Genomic DNA, 26,539 nt, shown 5'->3' on the forward strand with positions numbered 1-26,539 from the left:
AATCTGCAATGCAAATGTGCTAGCCGAGGCGTATATATTTCAAAAGTTCATGAGATAATTTTGGGTGACTGATTTTTCTAAATATCACTTCACATTCGTAATCTGACTTCCGTCGCGGTCGATAAAGTAATGTCGAAGGAATCTTTTCTTTATTTCGAGGGAGTTTCTTTTAATTGCTTTAAGGCGTTGGCGAAACGTTCAGTACAATAAATGCGTGGGTTGAGAAAGACCGCACCTTTACACGCGGGTGAGTCAGCTCTCGTGCAGCTAGAATTGACCGTTTTCAGGATTACAACGTTGTGCTATGGACCCTTCTAATAATCTCGTTCCGCGTGTTGGCGTCTTTGTGAATAAGTAAGCGGCGTTTGGCAACTCCCGGTTCCTTCGGAAATTTTGTTTCACTCTTAACAAACGGCGACAATGAGCTGCAAGCCTGTGCAAGCATGGTTCTGAAACATCCAGATTGTAGCTTTCACAATAGTTTGTTGTTGGGCGAGTTGGTGAACGTTTGGATTCATGGTTTTGCGCAAAAAAGACGGACACAAGAGAGAGAAACAAACACGAGCGCTCGTGTTTGTTTTTCTCTCTTGTGTCCGTTTTTTTTTTTTTCGCAAAAGCATGAATCTAAAGTGGCTTTCAGAGTCATGCTTAGAAAGGCATGCAAATCATCGTCGTCGTTTGTCAAAAGCTAAACAAAATTTGATGAGGAACCGGAAGTTGCTAAACGCCGCTCACCTGTCGAGCTAGGCGCACGTGCGCTCACCTTCCAGAGACTACGCATATTTCGTGCTTGAATGATAAAGCTTTAAAAGGACGTACGTACCTCCGTGGTCTCTCCGTCGCAATGTCGCGGAAACCTCACGTATTTAAACATCAGATGGTGACCACAACGAAGAGCGGCAAACAAAAATTAAAAAGGGCTTTATTGCGCAGCCTTAAAACGTTGGCACTAGCGCCGAGCACACAATGGATCCGGGCTATGAACATGGGTTCAAAGATGTAAGAGCGCTTCTTGTAACCTGCTTCAAAAAGGTAGAGGCAAACAAACTCTTTACGCTGCGACAATTGCCATGGAAAACCCACTCATGCAACATGTACAGTAACCCGCAATACAAAGCGGAACAAGGAAATGCCCGTTGAGTCAAACTGGATGTTGACGGAGTCTCTACCATTTGCGTGCTGCTTTGCAATGCATCCCGTTTCCTGTCTCCTACGAGTAAGGGACATCATGTTGTTCCATTGCGTTGTTACTTTGAACGCAGTCACTCGAGGAACGTATAAAAGGCACATACAGGGCCCTCCGGCAAACTCCAACTTGGTTTAAATTGCTATGTTGGCATCGCAATTTGGTGTAACATCCATCGTCACTGAAGCACTTGTCATATTCGATAGCAGATATCCTTTAAACTATGTTTGGAAGTACCACGATGAGAAGTTCTATAAAAGCTAGCTTCCTTGGAAGCTTCGCACGCTAACACGATAACAAGAACAATCCAACGGCTTTCATTACAAAAAAAAACAACCTTTAGGAGTTTTTGAATAGACCGTTCGTCAGAGCAATGTATTTGCGATGCCCTTCGACCCACGAGATCACGATATAAGGCGTTTTCAGTTGCAACCAGTTTTCCCTTCCCACAATTTATTTTTTAACGCTTCTTCAAGTGGTGACGGGTAAAGGCAGTCTACTATAGGCGTTTCAAATACGGTTCTGTAAAGCTGCACCAGCCAATACAAGAAGCCGGTGGACGGTACGCCTGCCCTCCAAAAGGCGCTTGTGACAGTTTCAGGATTTGTTTTGTGAGCCTATGGAAGAACCAAGTGCATGTCATTTTGTTTAAGGTCACGTAAAATTATTTAGGTGATATCGCCGCAACCATGTTCAGTGAGAATAAATGAAAAGAAATGCCTCTTCCCCCATTGCCAGCAAACTCTTTTCGGTATTGCAGAAGAAGCAACATTGGCGGCCACCATTTTTCTTCATTTCCAGAGAGTAACATGTGATTGAATTTGACCCCGAAGCCGACGTAATGATTGGAGTAATACTCTACCCAAACGCTGACATGTTATTTGTAGTCAATACGCGCTGAGACATAACGAATGTTGCGCCCTTAAATATTTGGCACAGCGGCAATTAGATGGCGCACATAGCTGTAAAAGGTAAAGGTACCTTGTATCCAGACATGCTACATTCAAATTACGACGAAGGGAACCAAGAGCGACGCTAATCAATATTGTTGGTTCTTTGATTTTTTTTTCATCAAGAAAATTTAATGAAAAAACACAAGAAATGATTTGATCAACCGAGTGCTCACTATACTCAGACATCACTTTCTATACGAATTACAATAAAAATACGCGCGTATATTTAACAGTATTGAAGTAAGAACGTTGCTATCGGGCACATCAAATGGCTGTCTAGGATACAAAACTATAAAAATCAAATTTTTAGACTCAAAACTAACTACAGCAATGATGGAGAAATACCTGCGTTTTGAGTAAGACTATGCATAACTTAAAAAGCCAGAATAAAATTAATTCTGACTGAATAAAAAACAAATCAACTACGTAACATCACACGCATGACCGTGATTGGTTTCACTGACGCATGTTATGAGACATGGTCTAGAATGTAGTGCTCACGCACCTCCACTGATGCCGTTCCCGCGATACAACGGTAAGATAACAGCGCAGAACTCTTCACTTGAGTGGAAAACGCCATAAGGACACTTAAATTTTGCGGATACAAATTACGCGGATTGGAGGCAATGACACTGTCTTGATTGCCGTCCAAGACATTCAAACGCCAGAGCCCAAGAGCGACTTTAGGCTCACTACAACAACGGCACTGAACACACCGGCACAAGCCACACCGCACCAAACTCGGAGTCATCGGGAGCGAGAACTTCACCACCGGGCACCCTTTGCCCCTCAATCACCAAGGCCTCCAGACCTCCTCTTGTACACCTTCGACGAGGTCCTCAGCACGCCGAGAGACTTCACTCGTCGTCGACGCCGAAAAAGAAGAGGACGTGGACGACACGTCGTCGTGCGTGGGAGAACGAGGCGTTCCGCCGCGATCCTTGTCGCCGGGAGACGGACAGGGGTCTTCGTCGGAGAAGGACAGTTCGGCGACTCCGGCGCCGGTCATCAGGTCGCGTGGAAGCACGAGGATGAGGTCGCCGTTGCGAAGCCGCTTGGGCCGAACGCGCACTCCTGCCACGGTGGGCAGGGCGGTGGTCTGGGCCGCTGCTGCCTGGTCGGGCGACTTGGACCTCTCGACGGACGTCGCGTCGTCGCTCGAAGCTGGAATCGAGAGTCGAAGTGAAAGGCGACATCTTATACGATTGAACAATTAGATAAACTAAAAGGAGTTAGGAAAAAAAAAGTAAATGTGCTTGAGTTAAGAGAGCACGATGAAAAAATAGCGCACAAAAAGACGAGGACATGGGCAAGAACAGAACAGAGGATAGCAAAATGTACTTTGGCGGTTCGGGTACTATTGATGCAGGCAAAAGCAGAATATCACTAAGGGTGGCGACCTACTAATCTTTTTTTTTTATTATTATTACCCGTTTTGTGCATAAAGAAGATCTTATTGAAATAATACGTGGCGTTATGCGTTACAAAGAAGAAAAAAAATATCTGACATTATGGCATCATGGCGTGAGTTGTATGATATACATTCTCAAGCACATAAAAAAAGTATAAAGTCCCGCACGCACAGGTCAAGAATGTCGACGCTACGACTGAATGTCCATTTTCCAGAAGCTCTCGATAAACGTTGCAAGTTGAGACCTGGGCCGCTTTGCTCGAAACAAAACGACTGGGGTCTCGTTTAAGTATGAAAGTAAGCGCTGCCAAAGCTAGCGGACGAGTGACGTAGGACGTGAAGATCACATCTGATGCCTTCAAAGCCCAGCCTTGGAAATACTTTATTCAAGACTGTCCTACAAAGTCCGACGGGTTTCATTTCAAGTAAGCGTGCCGAAACCCTGAAGTTTTAGGCACACCCCTCATAGTTTGTTTCGCCGTACGAGGGAGCGAAGCCGAAACTACAAGCACGAGCATGTTGCCCCGAACCATAGCCTCCTCTATTAGCGGCGAGATGCTTTGGTGGCGCCCTCCTATGGTTCCCCCTTGTGACGTCACTACCTTGCAAACAGCAAGTTCGATGGTGTTTGTAAATAGCATGGTGGAAGCCTGAAATCATTGCGCTCTCAAAGGAACACTGCCAACACCGTCAAAATTAAAGTTCTTTCATTCCTCTTATTTCCGTCGATGATAAATCCCCTTTCCTACGTCATAGTCAGCGTTCGGCCAATCGTGGAAGGCCGACCACAGCGACGCTTACGGTCGCGCACAGGGCTAATACTCACAAAGCCTGGCAGTTCGATGACGGAGCCAAAGAGTGCTTGGTCGCAGATTTGGAGCGCGAGGATCTAGTAGCACACAGCATTTCTCGGAGAATCTAGGGTGCCTACATGTCTGTATGTCTCAGGGTGAAGACATCCGTTGTTGCCCCGAATGTGCCAGCGCGTGACGCTCTGGCGCACTCGGTGCGTGACTTGGGCGGTAAAATGGCGTCTATGCATTAGCCAAAGCTACGCGCTCGAGCTGAGTGACACCGGATTGCGCGTACTTCAAAATGCATAAAAAAACGATTGGGCGGAAAAATGGCTGAGATGTCACCACTCAAGTAAAAGCGCGCGTGTGTATGAAGGCACTCTAGGAGAATCTGGTATTCAGCGCACAGCTTTTGCAGCGGCGAGGACCCGAAACATGGTTTTCAAACCCGACGAGAAAAGAAGCGGTGCCCGAAGAACGCAAGAAGCACGAGCGGACATTCCATCGCTCGGGGCAAGTGTGTTTCGGCGTCTCGCCGCAGCGGGGCGCCCGTTACACGACTCTTGTCTGCCGGTCTACCTTTTCACTTTCGGCGGTCGCGTCACGTGACAATCTGCCAGGCTTTGTCAGTATAGAGGAGGCTATGCCCGAACCATCCCGAACGATGGTCTCATTGGACGAGCGCGCGTGTTCAAGCAGGCCTGCGCACTCTGCAAGCCCGGAACTCTCCCTCGGTTCTTCTGCTACCATCGCACTTGTATAGTGAAAGTTCGCGTTGCAGAGCCCAGCGATCCTCGGTTCAATATCACCCATGCCCGTTTCGATCTGGATGGGCTAAGTACCGGCGTGCGGCTGTGTATCACTACTGGGTGCACTGCACAGGCAAAACGTCATATTTACAGCCGACGGCCCTCCGTTGTCCCAACAGAGGGTCATCGGCGCTAACTTTCCGCCGTCTTAACATATACACACATTTGTACGGTTCTCAATCCAAGTCATAAAATCACTTAAAGTCGATTACTTCTTGGGGTAATTATGTAATAATTTGATTACATATATTAGGAAGTAATCGCAAAAGTAATCTGATTACCTTTGGAAGTACTAAAATTGCTTGTAATCGTTACTGTGTTTCCCTCCTCTTCCTAACGGCGCTTTTTGTTTGTACAGGTTTCCTAACAAGAATCCTCGAACAAGTTTCTGACCGGAGAATGGTTTATCAAAATTGGTGGATTAAAATAACTCGTTCATAGTTCGGTGACTTTAACCCAATACAGAACAGTACGAAACACCCACTGCTTTCAAACCGGCAGAACAATTTGTCGTTTTAAAATCTGAAGTAATCGCGAGAAAGCGACGGTTACTTTTTCAAATAACACCCAATTACTTTTCTTCTGTGACCAAGTAATATAATTAAATATTTTTAACTAAAAGTAATTGTAATCGTAATTAATTACTTTTTCCCGAGTAACATGTGCAGGACCGCATGAACACAGAACAAAGTTACTTTTACTTGTAGTAAAACGGAGTATACGTGACTTGCAATGATGACGCATCAGCTGCGCTTGTGGTTGCCTTGCTGCTGGGCGCAAACTTTTTTTGCAGCATCAATTGCACACCACCGAGTTTAGATTTTCTCGGCAAAAGCAAGTAGAAAGTACCACCAGCACGGTGCGATAACGTCTATAGCTTTCAAGTGTCACCATTGCTGGGTACTGAAGGTTATTTGTACTTCCTGGTTTCTTCTAACTGTATGCAACTTCTGCGGTTTGAAACTAACACGGCGAACCGGACGCTCGCGGCGCATAAAATACAAGCACGGCCGCGAAAGACGTCACATGCAAGCTATCTATAGGAGGCATTCGCCGCAGTCAACACCACTTATAATAAGAATAGAGGCCCATCTCACACGGACTGGACGGCTCGGGGCTCTGCGGCACCACGTCGTCGAGCAGCGAGGCCAGCGCCCCGTCGGGGTCTTCGATCTCCCGGGCCCGTGCCTGCAGGTGCGCCAGAACGCGGTCCCGCACGGACACCGGGTCGGCGCCACTATTGGTCAGCAGCTGCCGGTCGGCCAGCGAGCAGAGGAACCGCCGCGTTTCCAGGATGCACTCCTCGTAGCCCGCGCGGAACTTGTGGCGCACCTCGGAGTCGTCGAGTAGCCGAGCTGGGCACGCGGAAGGGCAGATGAGGGCGCCAAGTGACATATACTCGTGCGCAGGATTCATCGTGAACGGCACTGAAAAGCTATTGAGTGAATACGCGATTTACAAACTACTATATAGTCACTGACGGAGAGAGAACGGTAGGGTGTGTATTTTGAACGCCCGGCATCCCAGCACGCGTTCTATTCCTTCCGCTGAGCGGGTGCGCTCGAGGTGCACCATACACCGAAGCCTTGTCGAAGGTAGGCGAAGCTCACGCTGGACCAACAACACCACGGCCTCCGCACGCGTCATGATAGTCAGATCGATCGAGGCGTGAGATTGGGCACGAGTGCTGTGTCAGCGTTCGGCTAGGGCTCGGGTCCAATCAGCGCGTCGAAGGTCGGGCTCGGGCCTAATAGCCGAGTTGGCGCAATCCTACTCTGATGATGTTTCATAGAGGGAAAGGAGACTATCCCGAGGCCTTCTGTCTGCGTGGTGTTGGTGGCTGGACGCGGGACAACATGAAGATCCTCCACGCCGTTCTCAACTTACAGTGACTATGCATCATACATGTGCAGGGTGTTTCACCAGCGACTGAAAATAATTGAAGAAAAAAGGAAAATATAATTAATGAAATGAGACCTCCGAGACAACGTCGTTGATCACGACGGGCGTCGGGTAACGAGATAAAAGTGACAGTTATAGACATAATTACCTAAAATTCGCTTGTTCACTTTTTGTTCGTCTTATCTCGCACATTTTAATTAAATATGTGTTGTCCGTTGAACGAATATATTATAGTATTTGCTAATTGTCAGAAAACTAAGTTCTCCGCGCATACAAGCACAATTAGTATTAAAAGTAACACCGAGCGACTTTCCTTAGTAAACTAAAACGTAAACATTTCCATCATATCGCACCTTTTTATCGCCTCCTGGCTGTAGACTGGACGGTGTCACCATGGATAATTCAATTAGTCGTCCCTGCCGTAATAAAGGCCCGCATAAAGTCTTGACTCTATGGAGTGAATCTCTTGCGAAAAAATTATAATCGGTGACCGGCCACAGTGCCTCTACAGCCGCGCGCAACGCGAAGGTGCCGCCGGGCGAAGTTCGTCGGCCGTTTGCCACATATTTGCTAGCGCAGTTAACGCATCACGTTTATTACAAGCAGCGTTAATGACTAGACAGTTTTAGTATAGTGGTTCTGGCTCTTGGCTACGCAATACGCAATGGTATAGCGTACGCTAAAAAAACTACCTGCTCGGACCGATTTTAGTTGGGCTTTCCGTAAACGTTGCCAAGTGGATATCTCGCATGCTCTTCGCCACCATGCTCCCCAAATTATTTATAAAAGAAGTTTCCAATCATTTTATTTCAAATTAAGTCAAGCCGCTGCTGGTTGGTTAAGGTCTCTTCTCTGTGGGGTACGGATGCTAAAAGTACGATTGCGTTGCCAAATTCAATTACCGTGCCTCCGTCAATCGTCCCATTGAAACGGCACCTTTTATCAATGCTATCGAGAAAAGAAATCCATGCCCTACTGATGTCCAGTGCACGGCGACAACTTCGGCGATTTTTTGAAGAGTGGCTCGTCTGTCAGCGACGAACTGTGCGAAAGTCAAGATCGCAGCGTTCACGGATATTGCGAGCGGAAAGAAACGCCGAGCTGAACAGCACGTGACTTTACGTAACACTGAATTTCACGAAAACCATGTCGTCCTTGCTGCGCCGGTCGAGGTAACCGCCATCTTGAAACTGGTGCTCTCGCAGGGCCCGAGATTTCTTGAGAGATTTCCGCGAGGGGCCCGCAAAGCCCGCTAGCCCGTAACGCAAAATCTCCAGCGTAGCGTGCGTCAGCTATACGCTAGCCCTTCTATTACGTTCTGCGCATGCGCAATTTCGACCCGAAATTTCGTTGCGTACGCAAAGCGTTTGCGTAAGGTCCACTGAAACTGCCTAATTACTGTCGTGCGAGTTCTTCGAAAAGTCCGACGATACTCCAATCTCGCCGGACTCTGATGTTATCAAGAATGGACTGTGACTTTTGCAAAACAATACCGATTTAAAACCATTCCAGTCAAAGACATCTCGTCGGTGCCATCTTCTGAGCTCGCACATACCTTGCTTCGACATCCTTCTAAAGGGACGAGCTACCCAGTACTGGGATACGAATTTGTGCATTTTTTTATGTTCTGTTTATATCGACTAGCAGCGCGAAGACAGCGCCACTCACAGATATTTCGGCAAGGCGTTTTGTAACATATTTATATTTTTTTTTTTAAATGTACACTGGTTTAGGGAAAAAAAACGAATTGTCGTCTCACCAGTTCTCCTTTGTCGATGCAAAGCCTGCAGGTGATTCACGGTCATCTCCAGGATGTCCGCCTTCTCAAGTCTCGCGTGCCGCGGGGACTGCGCCAGCAAAAAGCTCTCCATCAGAAGTGTCAGACACTCAGTTTCCGCGACATAAATTTCCAACTCCGCATTTACGTATTCCACGTCTTTGATGCGCAGCACCACCGCCAGGATTAAAAGGTCACGGGCAGATTTTAGATGACGTAAGATTTGTCTCGCATGGAGACAGCGCACACACGCTCCTTTTGTATAGTGGTTCAGAGAACACGGGTTCGTGTTCGGATGGTAGCAGTGCGTGCGTACCGAAGAAGGGACACTGTCGTTCGATAGACCCATGTGTTAATCGACAGAGCAGTTCAAGGAAGCTTAGTCATGTAAAATGCGCAAGGCTGTTAAGCGAAGCCATAGTTTACTTAAGTTTGTTACCCTTATAAAAACTTTCAACAGCACTAGTCATTTTCATAATATCCTCTAAATTGTAAAACACAGAAATAAACAAAAAGACTGAAAATTTCTTATTTGTGCTAACTGTGTCGGATTCTGTAGAGCGCAACGCGCCAACTCCAGATTCCAGAACGATCACAGAATGTCAGTTGTGTGCTTCGGTCGATTTTATCTTGTGAAAATGAAAGCAACAGCTTCCTCTATCCCCAAAGGTTCTCAAATGGGGGTCCGCGAAGGCATTCTTGGGGTCCGCGAAGCCCTGTCTCATCAGTGAAGCCTGGAAATAAAATGTGTTGTCTTGTTTAGACTGAGAAGAAACGTTCCAATTTTCGGGTGAGTTTCCTCGTGTATGTCAATGAGAGAAGCACACTACCCCTCAGTTATATTAATTTATTAAATCATTATCATAATGATATATATATATATATATATATATATATAATATATATATATATATATATATATATATATATATATATATATATATATATATATATATATATATATATATATATATATATATATATATATATATATATATCATAAATACCTTTCCCTTCCCCTTACCACGAACGGGGTCCTCCACCATTCACGCGAATCCACAAGAGATCCACGAAATATCAATGCATGAGAACCACTGCTCTATGCCATATTTCTGAAGCATATACGGTCAGGGCAACCTTGCAATAACGTTGGTAAGCCGAAAAAAAAAAAGAAAAGCTATTCGTGCCAATTGTACGGTTTAGCAAACTGTTTAACACCACAAATTCCATGGGGTTCGATCTACCTAGTTTATTTATTTTAAGGAGCTATAAACCTGCTAAACATGAAGCACTAAAAGAAAGAAAAAAAAAGCAGCATTGTCAGACGCATTATGCGCACAAACAGTGGCGGGACGTTTTATGTGCCAGGCAAGCTTTCTCTCGTTCCCCGTCACTCGTTTAATTTATTTGTAGCTTGCAACTTTTGGTTCAAGGCGCTAATAAGACAAACACGAGAGAGAAGACAAACACCGGCGCTGCTCACAAAGTTCTGTCTCATTAGCGCTTTCAATCATGGTTCAAAACATTCATCGTCAACTAGCCCAACATATACTTTTGCAAACGTTGTAGCATTTTGTCATGATTGTAAACATGTAGCTTTTACTGCTGTTCCAACGTGCTCACTATTGTTGCGACTTGCCGAAAGAGCATGTGGATTCTCTGTGTGATTGGGTTAGTCGAACTACAGTGGCCCTAAATTATCCGTTTCAAACCGACGCCAATATTCCAGAGCAAGATAAACAACTCGTTATATATAGGCATGCACAGCGTTCAATCTCGTTTACGCACGGCTTACAGTGCAGCCTACCTCTGGCTTCGATGAGTCCACCAGGAGAGCCTTGAGCTGGCTCAGGCAGCGGTTGATCCGGGCTCGTCTGCGCTTCTCCATCAGTGGTTTGGATACCTGCAACGGCATCCGTATTCATATTTGTTTATTTAAAGTGCCCAACAATATTCGCAGCCCTCCCATTCGACAGCTATTTAGTAGCAACGCACGAATGTACAGAGTGTAGCAAAACAAAACGGTAACTTCAAACACTTAATTTGGACGAATAAACAAAATATACAAACACTTTCTATGTACTGACAAGATTGATAAGAACGGCAGCGAGGTCTTCCAGCTGTCCCGCCCCCAACGGGAGTTTCCGACATTCGATGGCAGTTAGACATCTCGCGTGGATCGAGCGTGTACAGGCGGTAAGTGCATGACGGAAAGCAACGAGAGAGGAAAAAAGGCACCCTGCGATTCCTGTCCCGTTATTGGCTATGACCACATATAAGACGAGGTCACGGATAATATCGATACGACAGAAGTTCGGCGCGGTTTTCAATGTGTTGTACTCGGTCTACCAGGCGTATACTGGAGGGGACCACTCGGAGTACTGGGGTCAAAGGCAAGACGGAATGAAATGTTTAGCGCAGTTTTTTTTTTTTAGTCATCGGTCCAGCCAGATATTTCAAGTAACTCCCGAATCGCGTCTCCAAAGAATCATTCTCGCTGCTACCTCGGAGGGCACGCGGAATGTGGCTTTAGGATTTGTTTCACCGTAATAAGTTGCAGTACGCCATATGCAGCATAATTCCTGTAACATATCATTATTATGGGAGCCGCCATATTGTAGGATTCTTACCATTTTTTTTTACCTGACGATGAGGCGCGCCTGCATTAACCTCTGTTTTCGTAATATTTGGACAACAACGTATTTGTACACAGCGCGACACTATTAGCGCAAACAAGCGATCATCGTTTTTTTTTTTTTCTTTGAGAATTGAATGGATGTCATCAAAACTACTACTGTGGTCGAAAATGCTCGTTCTGTGAAAAAACCTAAGCGGTAAACGCTAATGCCCACCAATGCCTTTTAGAAGTAAAATGCGAAAAAGTGCCGATGTCATGTTCGCGCCAACAGCGTTGGGCACGTAAGTACATTCAATGCGTTCGTGTTTAGTTTCGGTGCGATGAAAATAAAAACGGCCGTGATATAGAGTAAAAAAGACTATCAGCAAGAGGTCGCAAGAGACATCACAAAAACGTTTCTGTTGGTGTAAGTATACATTATAAGCCGTTTAGGTCACCATTTTATATTTTGCTCGTTCATAAGGTATTGCTATCGCTTATAATCTGCGTAACATTAAAAAAAGACGCAGACGGTATGCGTTTGACTTTGTCCCAAGTAAATTACGCTGCAGCATACATTAAGCTGTTCATCGCACCACGATCCGGTTCCGAAATGAAATAAAGGAGTCCTCTTTCAGTACTAGCCACCAATACTGGTTTACTTGGCGTCCCATTCTCAAACGCGATGAAATGGGGCATTTAGTTAAAGGAGCTGTGCAACGATATTCCATTGGAATCTTTTTCTCTCTACACGAGCTTACTGGCACACCTGGGACTCAAGGATACTCACACGCAACGCGATTGGCCAAGAAACGCCTTTGTTGCGGTGTAATTTCAAGGACAAAAGCGATCATTTTCATTCAATCTCTCCTTTGCAAAATTTGATGACGTAACGTGGGGATCGCAGTACACCCAAGTGACGATATTTGAATGCGGTTCATAGATTGGACCCGAGCATTGCGTGGGCACTCGACTTGGGCTCGTGACAATTGCTAGCTCGAGAAGCATTCGGGTTGTGACCCGTGTCCAATCGCTGCAACGACGACAATAGCCGAGCCATAACAATGTCTGGAACTCAGCGCGTGTCCTGCGCTTTGCCAACCCCAGCTCGTGGCTATGATCAACACTGGCGGCATATAATCGGCTCCAGATCACGTGGCCGCTTGTTCTGGCTGCGAGTTGAGGGGGTGAACGCTGCTCGTTTTTCTTAAATTTTTTTCTGGGACTTCTATTGCGTGGGGTGAAAAACGAACGCGTGTTTCATAGGTCATTAACGTTAGGGATCCGTTTTAAGCGGTATTTGTGCACAGTACAAAAATTGTTGCTTTGCTCCTTTAAGCGTACAGTCTTTATCGCTGCAAAAAGGGTTTGGCTCGAACTGCCATCGAAGATCATATTTTAAATACGACTTTTTTTTTTCTTTTTGCCGCAGTTACTGTGTCTTGGGCGAAAGTAACAATACGAGAGCTATCCAACATGACGAAAACTTGATTACTGAGAGTAACCGCCGAATTCAGAAACCTCACTCAAACTACACTCAAACTGAAGGGCCCCTCCACTTCCTCAAAGAAGGCGCGAGGGCCGGCGCTGGTCAATCGCGACGGCAGATCCGCCGTCGCGATTGGCCAGCGCCGGCCCTCGCGCCTTCCTCGAGGAAGTGGAGGGGCCCTTCAGTTTGAGTGTAGTTTGAGTGAGGTTTCTGAATTCGACGGTAAGTACACCAGATGGCACTTCGTTTTTGCCTGTGGTTTAGAAACACTGGTTTGGTGAAGGACGACAGCCGGTGACAAATATGAAGCCCACGGACACGTTCGTCCGACTACAGTTACGCAGCCCAAGGCTTTCTACGCCATAAGAGCCAGGGAGCTGCCAAAACAAAGGCAGCGGTGTTCGGGAACGCACAGGGCGTATTTTTTAAGAACTGGCAGTTTCGCACTTCTAGGGTTTTTCGTTGCTTCTGTAAGAATTAAAAAAAGTTCGAGTCAACCTTGAATGACGCTTGAAAGTAATTCGGTACCAAGTAGCGAAGGATGTTGTAAGTGTTTGTATTACGCTGTTGGCGGAAAATGAGTGACAGCATGCAATCTGAAGTAGCGAATTAAAGTCAAAGTTTGTGTGAATATTGGTAAAACGTGTCAGCGAACTTTGGCCGATTAACATTGGCTTTCGGTAAACAAACTCTATTTAACACGCGCTATGAAGAAATGTAGTCTTTTTGAGTGGTACAGGCGGTTAATTCGTAGAAGGTCGGGAAGATATGTGGACATGGGGCAAGAAGCGGGCAGCCCTTCGCCGGAAAAAACAGGTATGTCTATCTCGACAGTCAAAGATCATGCTTGTGTGTTTATTTTTATTAGAAGAAAATATTCCACTGCCAATTCTTGCACGATTACAGAAGACTAATATACATGTTTATCTGAGAATGTTGACACGGTTACAGGAATCTGCTCAAAGGAAGAAACCCGAACACTGCATGGTCTGACAACTAAATTCTTTGCCGTGGCAATGGCCCTGCGCTTGATGTGCGTTAAGACTTAAGATTTAACAATCTTCTGCCAAATATATTCTTTATAAAAATGAACCATTCGCCATATTTATATAACTCAACCCCGTACAGTTTCCGGCTCCTAGAAAAATTAAGACTGCTCTCACAGGACAAAGAGTTGTTGCCATTTATGACATCCAGCGCAACGCGACAACGTTACTTCAAGGTATTCCGAAAAATTAATTCCAAGAATGTTTCTGGCAATAACAGCATCGCTCCTCGAAGTGCGTCTTCTTACAAAGTGCACACTGTCAGGTAAGCAAACTTCGCTCTAGCGAGGCTATTCCGAGAACTAATGTGTCACACCTCATAGACTCTACTGCAAAAGTGAATGTATAGATACATATGTGCGCCAGTTCGACAATAATGACTGTGAGCTCATTCAATGAGTCGGGACCTCGAGTGATGTTCTCACCACACTCGTAACGCGTGCCTGTTTTTATATCTTGTTTTGTTTAAGATCGTTCGAAAGGGGCATCATGTTTTCGTCGCTGTCTTTCTTAGACCGGCAAGGTGTAAAGGCTTCACCTTCATGACTCTACCCTACAATATCGGTAAAGTTGGACGTTAGGAATTAAAGTGGCAAGTCATTTAACCATCATATTTTCAAGAAGTATTCTAGACGGTGCGTTCAGTTGAATATTACAGCCGGCTAGGAATAGCATAAATTGTCGTCAAAGGCGCGTGTTTAACTACACGTGGTTGTCTTGCTGTCTAAAAGAGAAAATTTAATGGATGAAAACGTTGGTTGATAATAATCAGTCGAAGTTCCGGAGGAGAGGCGTGGTGCAAACCGATTATTTTTCTTTAAGTGTCGTATCCCATTGACAGGTATTTCCAGGCAGTGACCAACTGTGCCCGTTTCAGTACATCGGTAAGCTTGGATTGCAAGTTGCCGCCTTGCTTGCTTGCCAAACTGGCGAACTCTCCGATTCCTGGATGAGCTTTTATACTTTGCGCATCTTAAACGTTGCGCGAAGTAGTTCTTACGAAATTTGGTTTCCAGAAAAACAATCGATGCTTCTCACGTTTGAAACGCTTATGATTTAATAAAATAACAAATGACTCATCTTAAATGCGCACGCAAGTATCTTAATTCACCACATAAAATGGGAAATTACTCGCCCTCCGCGATGAGCCGAATTTTTTTTTCCCCCTTGAGAACCTCAAGGGGGAAAAAAAGAATTCGGCTCATCGCGGAGGGATGCTGAACCGAAATCTGGATTCCGCAAAACACGCGGCAAAAGCGTGCAATGGGATGCTACGAACACCAAAACATCACTCATACAGCGATATCTCGAACGAATGACCATATTAAAAAAAAAAAAAGAAAAAAAAGAGGCGCCTTTTGCAGGAATGTTGACGTCATGTTTCTCCGAGAAGGAGAGGGTACGGCCTCGCGCCTTCTCCGCCTCGCGGCCTTGAGGGAGCGAAGCGAAGAAAGGAGGAAACTAGGTATCTTGACGGTCACGCGCCTCGTCGGCCTGGTTCAATCTCGACTTCTTTTTCCAAAAATACGGCCGTCCATTTGAGATATCGCCTTACGAGTAGTGTTGTAGGGATTGTAGCGTCCCGCCTACATCTCCAGCATTGTTTTTTGAAATCCAAATTTTGGTTCACCCTCCCTTTAAAGGGAAACTTCGGTACATTTTCACAATTTTAGGGTTACGACGGGCATTCATAAAGTGTCCCTAAATTACGAAATGTACGTTTTCTTTTTGTGCTTTGTGTAGTTTTCCAGATATCCTATCTCAAAATATTGTTTCGGGGGTCTACGGCAAAACCGAATCTACCAGCTTGAGCACGATGTGATATCTTGTGAACCTATATGTGATCAGCTGCACGGCCATCGTGTGACGCAAAGTTCGTACTGCTGTACCGCAGAACTTACGACTGCCATAGTCGCAATAGCAGTTCCCGTCAGGCAGGTAAGATGCTACGGCTGTTTTACTACTTTGCATTGCAGATATCAAACATTTGTAGCTTATATTAATACACATTCATAAAGTTGCCGACTGAAAAGCGAGTTTGCTACGATGAACGGATGCCCAGAATGAGCTCCTACTTATATTTTGAGAACTACATTCTTGGTGGTGTTATAATGCACGTTGCAGAAACATTGTCAAAGCTAATCGTAAGCTCGCGCTAAGCAGGAACCACTATGGCCGCCAGTGAATGCAACCTTTAGCACCACTAAGGTGGCTTAGCACCCCGACGCGCTTGGGCGAGCAGGGAGTCAATAATCTTCGTGCGCCGTCGCCGAAGAGCACTTACAAACTATACGGCCGCTAAAACATAACATAAAGCAGAAATCGTCCGTGGAGTCGGCTGAAAACGCAGCAGAAAAACGCGGCGAAGAAGGTGGCTGTACGAACAAGAAATCTCCTTGAAAACGAAGATAATATCAGGGCACAGGATTGCTTGACGAACAGTCAACCCGCTGAATGCCTGCTGAGAAGCAGGTGGTAGCATTTAAATATCGGTTTTAGAGGGCATCGAGATTTTCCATTCGTACAATATGTTAGCAGTTGCTCCTATTTAGTCTCCGTAAATCGATATCAGTCATTTACTTTGGTTCTACTTTCTACCTACAAAATTTCCGTTGATAATCAAATCGTCTTCGGTTTCGTTGGCGTGATTTGAGAAACGGTAACGGCGCTAACGGCAACGTCCAAAGCCCTTCCGGTTTTGCGTTATAAGTTATAGGCTTATAGCGTTAATTTTGAGGCGCTAGCGACTTTGGAAAATCCAGATTACTTGTCTTCAAGAAATAATAAGCCATAACACTGCCTCAAAAGCCGGCACTTGGCAGCCAACACTTGGTTGTACGGGCTTCTGTCTTTTGGCTGCCTCGTGCTCTCGGCTGTATAAAAGTTAAGCCAATAAACTTCCTTAAACCTTTGAACCTTTGTTTTGACGCAATATGCTAAAGAGATGTTTACAGCTTTTTACTGACGTCAAGTTACCAGCTACTAAGTGATATTTAAGTAATTGAGAAAGTTTGAAGTATTGCATCTATTATTTCTCTTGAACTATTTCTCTGATTTAAATACCAAACAGTGGATATAAAAAAAGACAGCGCGGTGGTTCACTGGTTTCACTGTCCCCTTACAGAAGGCAATGCAACAAGGAAAAACGGCGTACAGCGTCATTAAAACGGAATATTCTCGAGCTGGAAGCGGCGCAACAAGTATAGCTTCTGATCGCATAATCGGCGAAAACTGTAGTCGGCGATCGATTCATTAATCAATTAATTGATATATAAATTGATTGACGACACAACCCAAACACGAAGGACCTGAAATGTACGGTTTTACAGTTTCAGGGGTATGTAGAAACATAACACACTATTTGTTTCGAGCCAGTCGTAAACTCTGAGGTGTCGCTCATATGCTCAATTGCGTAAAAAAAAAAAAAAAAATCACATTTTTTTTGCGATTTGAAGTATCCTTTATATCTGGGCAACTGAAACGTTAGTATAGACAACTGCAAGCATGGCGTCCGACTGGTGCCCCATGAGTGCAAGCACCTGCAGAGTGCGCACAGCAAAATGAACTCACCCCGAAACACTTCGACAAAGTTTGCCTCGGTTGTACGTTGTTTCTACAAAACGCTTCGCTACATCAATTATAACATGGTACAACGCGTGAGCTTGACCATTGCGGTAAACCTCTTGTCTCCTCGGTCTCCAAGAAGTCACCATAGGAACTTATTCAGGCTTGCTCGGAAGTTTCGAGCAAGCGCCTGCGCCCAAGTTCGCGTCCCGCGCCCGTGCACGCAAGCTTTCGGACGTGGAAGCGTTCTTCAAACCACTTACACTTCACCTGACTAGTCCCAGCTTTTCGTTATCTTCCGATGCTGTGGATCGGAAGAGGCGGAAGACCATATGTATACAAGCGTTCGCAAACTGCTCGCAAGTCACGGTTGAGCAAACCCCCAGGTATGCACACTCCAAATTAAAACAAGCAGCACTCTCCAGTTTTCACGTGTAATCCTGCTCGTCGTTGGTAAGGCCCACGAGCAATGCAGCTGGTTGAACGTAAGACCTTTTCCAACTCCTTTGCACTAAACAAAAAAAAAAAAAAATTGTGCGGTGAACGTTGGGTTACTATGCATGGACAATGTCCCGAGGAAACAACATCCAGGCTTCTTGAGCCTTTGTAAGAACGGGTGGCTTTTCTGGGACTTCTTTCTGACTTTGTCTTTCAGAGCCAGAAAGATGTCACAGAGAGAATTCGTGATGAGAACGGCCGGAAATGTCTAAGTTTTCTCTTCTCCAGCTTCGTACACCCTCGATAACGTATCGACGTCTCGTGAGCTGCGAGCGTGCGCGCGCAGCCGAAGCACGACGGAAAGCAACGAGCGCGTAGTGGAGGCATGGGCGTCCGAAAAGGCTTTTTGTCCAGTCAATCGCTGACTCAATGGCGAAGTTATTTGCGCGAGCGCGTGACTTCACCCAGACTCTCGTTCGCAGGATTACGCGTGACAAGCTTTGATCGGCACTCAAGGTGCGCGAGTACGGGAGTATTGTTTGCAGCTGTCACAGTCTGGTAAGCGAGTGCTCGCAACTGAAACGATACAGAAGACACCCATGCGAAACTCATTAAAGGGAAGGTGACGAGAGTCCGACGTCACGCTCAGGGAAGAAGGGCCCTTCAGCTGTACTTAGAAAATATTTTTCTGCAGCCTCCGTGCATCAAATTGAAAACTAACCTCGATACTCGTGATCTTGGAGGCCAAATGGAGACAATTTAAGTGGTTTCCTCAAATGTAAAACCGCTTTAGTTTCCAATTAAAGGGGCCATGCAACTATATTGGGCTGGAATGTTTCTCACACTATATTTACCGGCACTAACCAGCACTAGCGGGAATCAAGTGCTCGTACGCGATGCCATGGACTGATCAAGAAGCTTCTTGTTCGCGGTTCAATTTCAAGGATAAAAGCGGACATCCTCTTTCAGCCTCTCCTTCTCAAAACTTGATGACGTAGTCGTGAGTTGCACTGTTGACGTGGGGCACCGTGGTGACGATATTTAAATGCAGCTCATAGATTGGACACCAGCACTGTGTGCACAGCCAACTTGGGCAGGTGACAATCAATGCCTGGACGAGCATTCGAACAGTGTCTCGAGTCCCATGGCTGCAATGACGGGAATAACCGCAAGCCCTCGCAATGTCTCGAAGTCAGCACGTGCCCTGGGCTTTGCCAACTCCAGCGCGTGACTGTGATGAAGATAAGCATGGCGCCTCACTGGTGCCCCATGCGGGGAAGCATGTCCAGCGTGCGCGTGAACGCGAGCAGAGAAATGGCGGCGGGGCCAGATGCCCTGCTTGAAAACAATTGGGTTGTGTGTATGTTTATACAGCCTAGAACTTGGTCTGCCTCAACGGGCGACGAGTCTCACAGCTGTAGATGAGAAATTTAGCTCGTGCATTACAACCGCTATCCTGGGGTCTTTAATGTGCACCACGCAGTAGTGGTACACGACCGCACGCCGGTACGATACCCATCGAGATCGAAACGGGCAGGGCTGGGGATTGGGCCCAGGATCCCTGGGTACTGCAGCTCGAGCTTTCGCTCCACGTGCTCCGAGCTGATGTGTGCTAGCCCATTCGGCCACCGATCTCCTCTGCCCAGCTTGCAATCGTCTAGACTCTAGAGCATGCTGCGAGTGTAGCTGTTATACGCGCTGCATGGGCTGTTTTAATGCAGTAGTAACTGTTCTAAAGCAAGAGGCTAAAACAAATTTCATCTCGCGCAAGCGTTCGTCAACGCCTTCTTTTTTTGAGGAGAAGGGGGGGGGGGGGGGGGGGGTATTTACTTCGAATCTTGGTGAAGGCGGGCGCGTGCGGCGCGTAGACCTACATTCCCAGTATTTTCCTTAATGCTTGGGGATCGCGTGATCGCTTGTTTAGACTGCTCGTGTTTTCTTCTTTTTTTTTTTTTTTGCGACTGCTATAAAAAAATTTTTATGACAAACGCCACCAGGCGGTGCTCCAGTTTTCGACGGAGTTTGGCCAATAGGCCAATGGGCGCGGGCGGCGGCCAAAGGCCACCGCCAGCTCCGAATACTGCCTATGCGGTTACCCCCCATTCACACTGGAAGCGGATCCGCGTTCGCAAAGCGGTTGCGAACGCGGTTGTATAAGGATTCAGTACAATTGCACGCGCACTCGATGACATCAAGTGCGCGTACAATTGTACTGGATCTTTATAAAACCGGGTTCGCAACCGCTTTGCGAACGCGGATCCGCTTCCAGTGTGAATGAGAGGTTAGAGCGTAAACTAAAAGGGCGACACAGCATCGACCAGTCAGCAGACCGCGACGTCACAGTATTGAAAACGACATTTAAAGGGTGAGATAGAAGCGTTCAATCGCGGCGTCCCGATGACAGTTTGCTCTAGGCCGGCTTGGTAGAACAGCGTCTTAGCTGAGACTGGCTGAAAGAAAGCAGTATAAAGGGCGGAGCGCGCGAGCGTCTCGAGACGCGGATTGAGTCCTGCTCGGCTCGTGCGCTGGCTTTGCCAGTGTTTTCTTTCCCCCAGTCTCAGCTGAGACGCTGTTTCTAGGAAGTCGGCCCTGGTTTGGAGCGCACGTTCGTTCATTCTGCCGTTGAATATGGACGTGACGAAAATGTCACATGCGCCAAGTTTTCAGTCACCGAGAGTTACACCTTTTCACTCTAGCGACGCTAAAGCGGCTTAAATTAATCGTGTCACATATTTAGAGCTCACGACCACCGCTAGGGGCTGTTTCGAGGCCTGTGGTTGGCCCCGAGATGCTCGCCTATTCAAACCAACGTATGGCCAAATTTTCCCAATAAACGGCTCTGCGACGTCCTAAAGCCCCTCTATCCTGGGAAAAGTTACGCCATTTATTGTTGTGAAAATGCTCGAGACACGTGCCGTGCGCCACTTCTGGGAAGAACATGGCGTCTGAAATCTGGCTCAGTTACACTCAACGTTAGGTACACTGTAGCTCTGTGCTGCGCTGTGTCGCCGTGATATTCCCAAGGGCTGCACGTTGCATGTGCTGCTTCCACCGATGCACCTTGCGCTACTTTTAAAACATAAAGAGGATTACGACGTCCCGAATAAAAAAATGAACAAAGCTCATTCATCTTAACACCGCTGATTGAAATATCAGTGAAACGTTTAACCACCAATTTTCCAGGTGAACGCCAAAAGAACGAAGAAGTGCGAGATGCGTTTTAATTTTTCGAATATTCTTGTAAACCAACTTGCTCCTCCAAGACCTTAAAAAAATTGTCCGGTAAAAATTGTTTTTTTTTTTAGAAAACAATTAAATTATATTGCCATTGCTTTTAGAAATATCATTCCCACAATATTCAAATTTTTAGTCCACCACCGCACAAGTTTATCAATTTTAAGGTGGGGCACTACCCAGAAAAAACAAATTCTGCAAAAAAAGTTAATTTTGAAAAAAATTACATATTTACACGTCAACATCTAGAGAGTATTCCCAGAAAGTTTTATTAGTTTACACTGCATAGTTCATTTGTTATGAATTATTTTCGCTCCACCGAGGCTAAAGAAAAGAAAGGGGTTGAAGCACTTTGAAGGCATTTTTCTCCGTTTCACTCTTCGACATAAATTTCTCTTTAGAAAAACTATCATTTTTCTATTACACAATGAAGAATTATTCTTAGGTGGTTTTCTGGGATAGAATTTTGTGAGGAACATGCCTGGTTGGTTAGTTTTTCCATTTTAACATTATTTTATGCTAAAAAAAATACATTTAGAAAAAAGAGCAGACATGAAAACATTTTTTAAATCTTCTTGTGGAGTTATAAAAAAAACAGTGCAATATAGCAAAATAACAAGCTGGGTATGTCCTATGGGTATTCCTATGACTATATTAGATAAGAGAATCACACATTTTTATTTTATTTTAAAACGATAGTTTTCCCAAGCGAACACACTGACTTCCATATTGTAACATTCATAAGTTTTAGAGTTGACATAGGACAATGAAATTTGGCAGGGATGGTCTTGCCACTCATACAAACTTTCAGTGCAAATTTGATTGAAATCAAGCAAGTGGTACAGAAGTTGACTTTTTTGGGTAGTGTGCCTTCTTAAACAGAACCGAACTGCCTGGAAAACACACAACTTTTTGTCTTTTTGGCAACAGCGGAAGTTTTGACCTAACATCAAGCAAAGAGAGCCACCTCATCTTTTGACTGCTGTCTCAGTAAACTAACTTCGATCTGAGGAAGACAGGGTTTACGGTATTGAGACAAGCTCAGTTCTTCGACGATGATCTTTGTACGCACCATCAACCGCGTTGATCAAAACCCGGAATAAGTCAACGCCAGCGACTCTGACGTTGCCATGCCTGATGTGACGTCTCATGGCACGACCAGCCATGCATACTTGAAAAATTTGGCGTTAAGTTTCGTATTGATGTTCATAATTGCTTTTAACGAATATTGGAGCGTCTTTTAATGAAATAAATATCACATATTGTTATATTTAGGCCATCTCTACGTGACCAGTACAAAATCTATTAACTTCCGGATATCGCCGGACAGTTTAAACTTTACAGCCGAAGGCCCCAGTTAATACCTCATTCACATTGAGTTGAACCGCAATCGCGAAGGGGTTGCGAACGTGGTTGCTTAAAGATTTAGTGCAGTTTCACGCGCATTTGGTTATGAAAACGAGAGAATCTAGATCGCAGTTGCAATGCAGCATAAAGCTCGAATTTTGCATTTCGTGCAGCATTTATGTTTTTAACACTTGAGACATAAGCAAGCTCGACAGGCATGCAAACACGGAGCTTTCGGAAGTCGTTTGGCATGCAAGCGGCACTTCATGTTTGTAAATACCATTCGAATATATGCAAGTCCTCAGCCCATCGTGCGATCTACTCAGCCCAGCACGTGCAAGTTCGTCGCTTCGGAAAGTGAACAAATCACGCGCCATTGGCGATGTGAGCGCTCGAAAGCGTCGCTGTGGTCGGCCCACCATAATTGGCCGCATAGTGACTATAACTTCAGTAAATCATACGAAGTCGACGCAAATAAGAGGAATGTAAGAGCTTCAATTTTGACGGTGTGGGCAGCGTTACTTTGAGAGCGCTATGAATTCAGGCTTCCACCATGCCCATTACAAACACCATTAAAGTTGTTCTTCACAAGGTAATGACGTCACGAAGTGTAACCAAACGAGGGCGCCACCGAAACATCTCGCCACGAATACTGAAAATGAAACCGGCAAAGCGTGTTTTGTGGTTATTAACGTCAAGGATTAACAATAAGCGGCATTTAATGTACATAGAAAATCGCTGCACCGCCACTTTAACACAGTAACGCACACGCCCTAAAACGCGTTCTTAAAATAAATAAATAAATAAATAACGTTACATAGGCAAGTCTATGTGCACCCGCTAATAGTTCTGGGTGTGTCGCACAACGTTGTTTTCATATAGACCATTCCAGAAAATAGCTTCAGGCCGGTGCTGTTTTCAGCGTTCGTGCGGCGTGCGCTTGTTTTGCTTGCTCTCCGAAGTGACGAACCTGAGCGTGCTGAGCCGTGGCTTTGCAAACATTGGAAAGGTGCATAGACCTCTCGACTAAAGAGCTTCTGGCAGGTGCCATCGAATGCCGCTGGATCCCAAGAAATTAGAGCTAGAGTCACTAAATAAGTTACGCTTAAAGTATCCGCACTCTGTTTCCCGATTTGCTAGTGGGCGCCGCCATCTTTTATGCTTAGTGCAGAGCAGACGCAACTGTCGATCGTCACAATTCAAAAATGCGAGTTCAGCAGCTTTAGATGCGGTGTTAGGAAGCGCAGGTGATGTTGCTTTGCCTTGTTCCGAACTGTTTTAACATTTCCGGAGGTTGTAAATGCGTTTCCTGCAATTTCAGATAAAGTTTCAGACAACTGGAAACCATGATTTTAAGCACCAAGATGGCCGAAGTGTCGTATACTCTGAGCCGTAGCTTATTTAGCAGTTCTAAGTAGAGCCTAAGAAAGTTTCGGTAAATGAGCAGTTTCTCCTTGACCTCTCCATTTTTGATGAGTCTATCTAAGTTCGCTGGTGACGGGTAGCTTTGTAGAGGCGTTTCTTGTATACAGATATCTTGCTGTGCACACACCGGCGAAACAAGCGTACATCTTCGTACCGCTAACACATCCGGCGCCGGTGCTTAGAGGCATTGAAAAACAATCTCCCTCTCTTGAAATACGTAAGAAGAGCAATATCGTTATAAGAGATCTGGGGAGATAAGCATGATTGATAACACAGTGCCATAAACGTTTATATTGGCGAGAAACGTTTTCAATGCAATGATGTTCCATATCTTGGCACGACTGGTTCAGAACGACCCTTTCCAAGCTTCCAAGATTGGAATGGACCGAAATGGCCACTGCCATGGCAACTAACACCGATCAGCCGATCACCCTGCGTGGTTTTTTCGACTGTATACATTAGTATCTGTATCCGACTAAAGCCACGATCCTGGGAGAGTAGCGCCATTGTCTTCCGTGCCTTCCAGCCGAACACAAACAAATACTAACAAACAGACAACCAAAACCTCGCAAGGCGAATGGCTAATCGGACTCCGTTCCCATGACAATCGCCATTTCGGCCTCTTCAAATATTCGAAGCTTCCAGTGGGTCGTTCTAATGCAGTCGCGAACCATGGAGCATCATCGTACTGGAAGCGTTCCTCGCCAATATAAGCGTCTTTGGCACTGTGTGTGCAATCAACTTATCAATTATGCCCATCTCCACGGATCTCTTATACAATTATATTGTTCTTCTTGTTCCAAGCACCGACACCCCGTGTGGTGGTGGTACGAAGATGTACTTATGCTTGTTTCGCAGGCGCATGGATAGCGAAATCTCGGTATACAAGCAACGTGTCTATAAAGTTACCCGTCATCAGAGAAATTGGATCGGCTCTCCAAGAATGGAGACGCCAAGAAGAAATTGTTCATTTCAAGGGCCAAAATGGCGATCATACGAGGAGCTTGGCGCTACTTTCCCACGATCCAGTTACTTCATGTCCGTCTAGCGGGCGAAGGCGATGACCCCACTTTCCCAGTATCCAGGGACTTAGGCCCATCCTGAGATTTCATGCATGTGGCGCATGGCTCGCTAGCATTCCAAGGCAACGAATATGCACGTAGTAGGTTGCAAAGCTGCACCTTGGGCGCAGGGCGCCTTTTTCGGATGCCTGACCCTCAGAACGCGCCCCTTGCCTTGCGCCGGGCTTTGCCTGCACGTAGTGCATGCTCGAAGCCGACGAGATATCGAAGGTAGAAAGCTCATACTGGAGGCAGGACAACTGTAAGACCCTGCTGGCGTTCTCCCCTGTCAGTTTACTATAATGGCGTCTGCACAATACGGGGCTTGCGCTGACGTCACACTAACGGCATTTGCGAAGGACCTTGCTGCTGAGCGCGTGTACCTTCCCCAGCGCACATTAGGGCACCACCGAATGTGTTCTTTCTCGGCGAGAACGAATAGGAATGAGCACCGGTACGGCGCGATGACGTTGCGTGCAAGCCGTGTCGAGCGGTGCACCACCAGCCCGGGGTGCTCACCCTGCGTCCTCCGGTCTCCATCTTCACGTCCGCACTGCCCGCCGTCGGGGCATCGGCAGCCACGGGCATCTCGGGCCCGTCCAGCACCCCGTCCGGTCGCCGGCAGGAATCGAGCGAGACACGACACGGTGTCCCTCGGCAGCGACGGAGGCGTATCCTGGGAAGAGGCTGCGGCGAGCACGTGCACCCTGACTCCGGCGGTCGACGTCGCGTGAGCCGCTCGCGCCCCGTCCGCCCTGCTGGGTGGCGCGCGCAGGGGCCGCCGAGGGCCCCGATTGGCCGGGTTCCCGCAGCCAATGGGAGGTGGCGCGCGTGCGCCACGTGCGACCTCGCCCGCAACACGTCACGTGACGCCGTAGCGGTGTTTTTGGACAGCTTAGCGGCTTAGCTCGCTTGCCAACTTTCTGCCTGGCGCCACCCCCTCTCTCTCTTTCCCTCTCTCGTATTCTCGTTCACAATTTTAAGACCTGTTCTCTCCGTCTTGTTATGAGAGCTTGTATTTCAGTACACATGATCTTGGATTCTTTCCTTCTATGAGTAAATACCTTCCAACGTCAGGTGCTTTTCTTACGTGAGTAGAAAATAAACAACCGTAAAACAGTATGCGGAGCAAGAATTTTGCTCCTCGTCTTATTTGTGTGTGTGCGTGTTTGTGTCATTTCATATTGCGGCACCTAAACGGAACTCCATACACGCTCGAGTCACAACAACGTCACAACGTAACTAAAGAAAACACGAGAAAACCCCGGAACTGGGAGCCGTGCTCGCTGCAGCCGGAGTTCGGCTTCCACGCAAAATGCGGGTGTTGCTCAAGAAGCCCACCGCAAGCTGCAACGGATCCGAAGGGAGTTTCAGGAGTCTCGTCCAAACGATACTCGCTAAAGCTCCTGCCCGGGTGGCTGGCTCGACCCAAAACACACGTTTGTACTATATGGACAAACTAAAACAGGGAGGTACACAGTAGCCA

At 46.3% G+C, this 26,539-nt stretch overlaps 1 protein-coding gene across 1 annotated transcript; it reads right to left on the reverse strand.

The window, feature by feature from the left end:
* Positions 1–905: 905 nt before the first annotated feature.
* On the reverse strand, positions 906–25,811 carry LOC8042519 (transcription factor HES-1-B). The gene is made up of 5 exons (XM_029985619.4): positions 25,573–25,811; positions 10,640–10,735; positions 8,815–8,902; positions 6,251–6,508; positions 906–3,303 (listed from the first exon to the last, which is right to left on the reverse strand). The coding sequence occupies exons 1-5, from the start codon at positions 25,639–25,641 to the stop codon at positions 2,933–2,935; spliced, it is 882 nt and encodes a 293-aa protein (XP_029841479.3). The 5' UTR covers positions 25,642–25,811; the 3' UTR covers positions 906–2,932.
* Positions 25,812–26,539: the final 728 nt, after the last annotated feature.

Source organism: Ixodes scapularis, unplaced genomic scaffold (assembly GCF_016920785.2).
Source record: "Ixodes scapularis isolate PalLabHiFi unplaced genomic scaffold, ASM1692078v2 PGA_scaffold1__304_contigs__length_218370807, whole genome shotgun sequence".
Classification (NCBI taxonomy): domain Eukaryota; kingdom Metazoa; phylum Arthropoda; class Arachnida; order Ixodida; family Ixodidae; genus Ixodes; species Ixodes scapularis.

Excerpts from the sequence above, each read along its gene's own strand:
- LOC8042519 (XM_029985619.4), bottom strand. The coding sequence starts at position 25,641 with ATGCCCGTGGCTGCCGATGCCCCGACGGCGGGCAGTGCGGACGTGAAG. Across the intron at positions 10,736-25,572 it reads TGGAGACCGGAGGACGCAGG|GTATCCAAACCACTGATGGA; the intron begins GTGAGCACCCCG and ends ATGCCGTTGCAG. Across the intron at positions 6,509-8,814 it reads GCATCGACAAAGGAGAACTG|CTCGGCTACTCGACGACTCC; the intron begins GTGAGACGACAA and ends CCGCGTGCCCAG.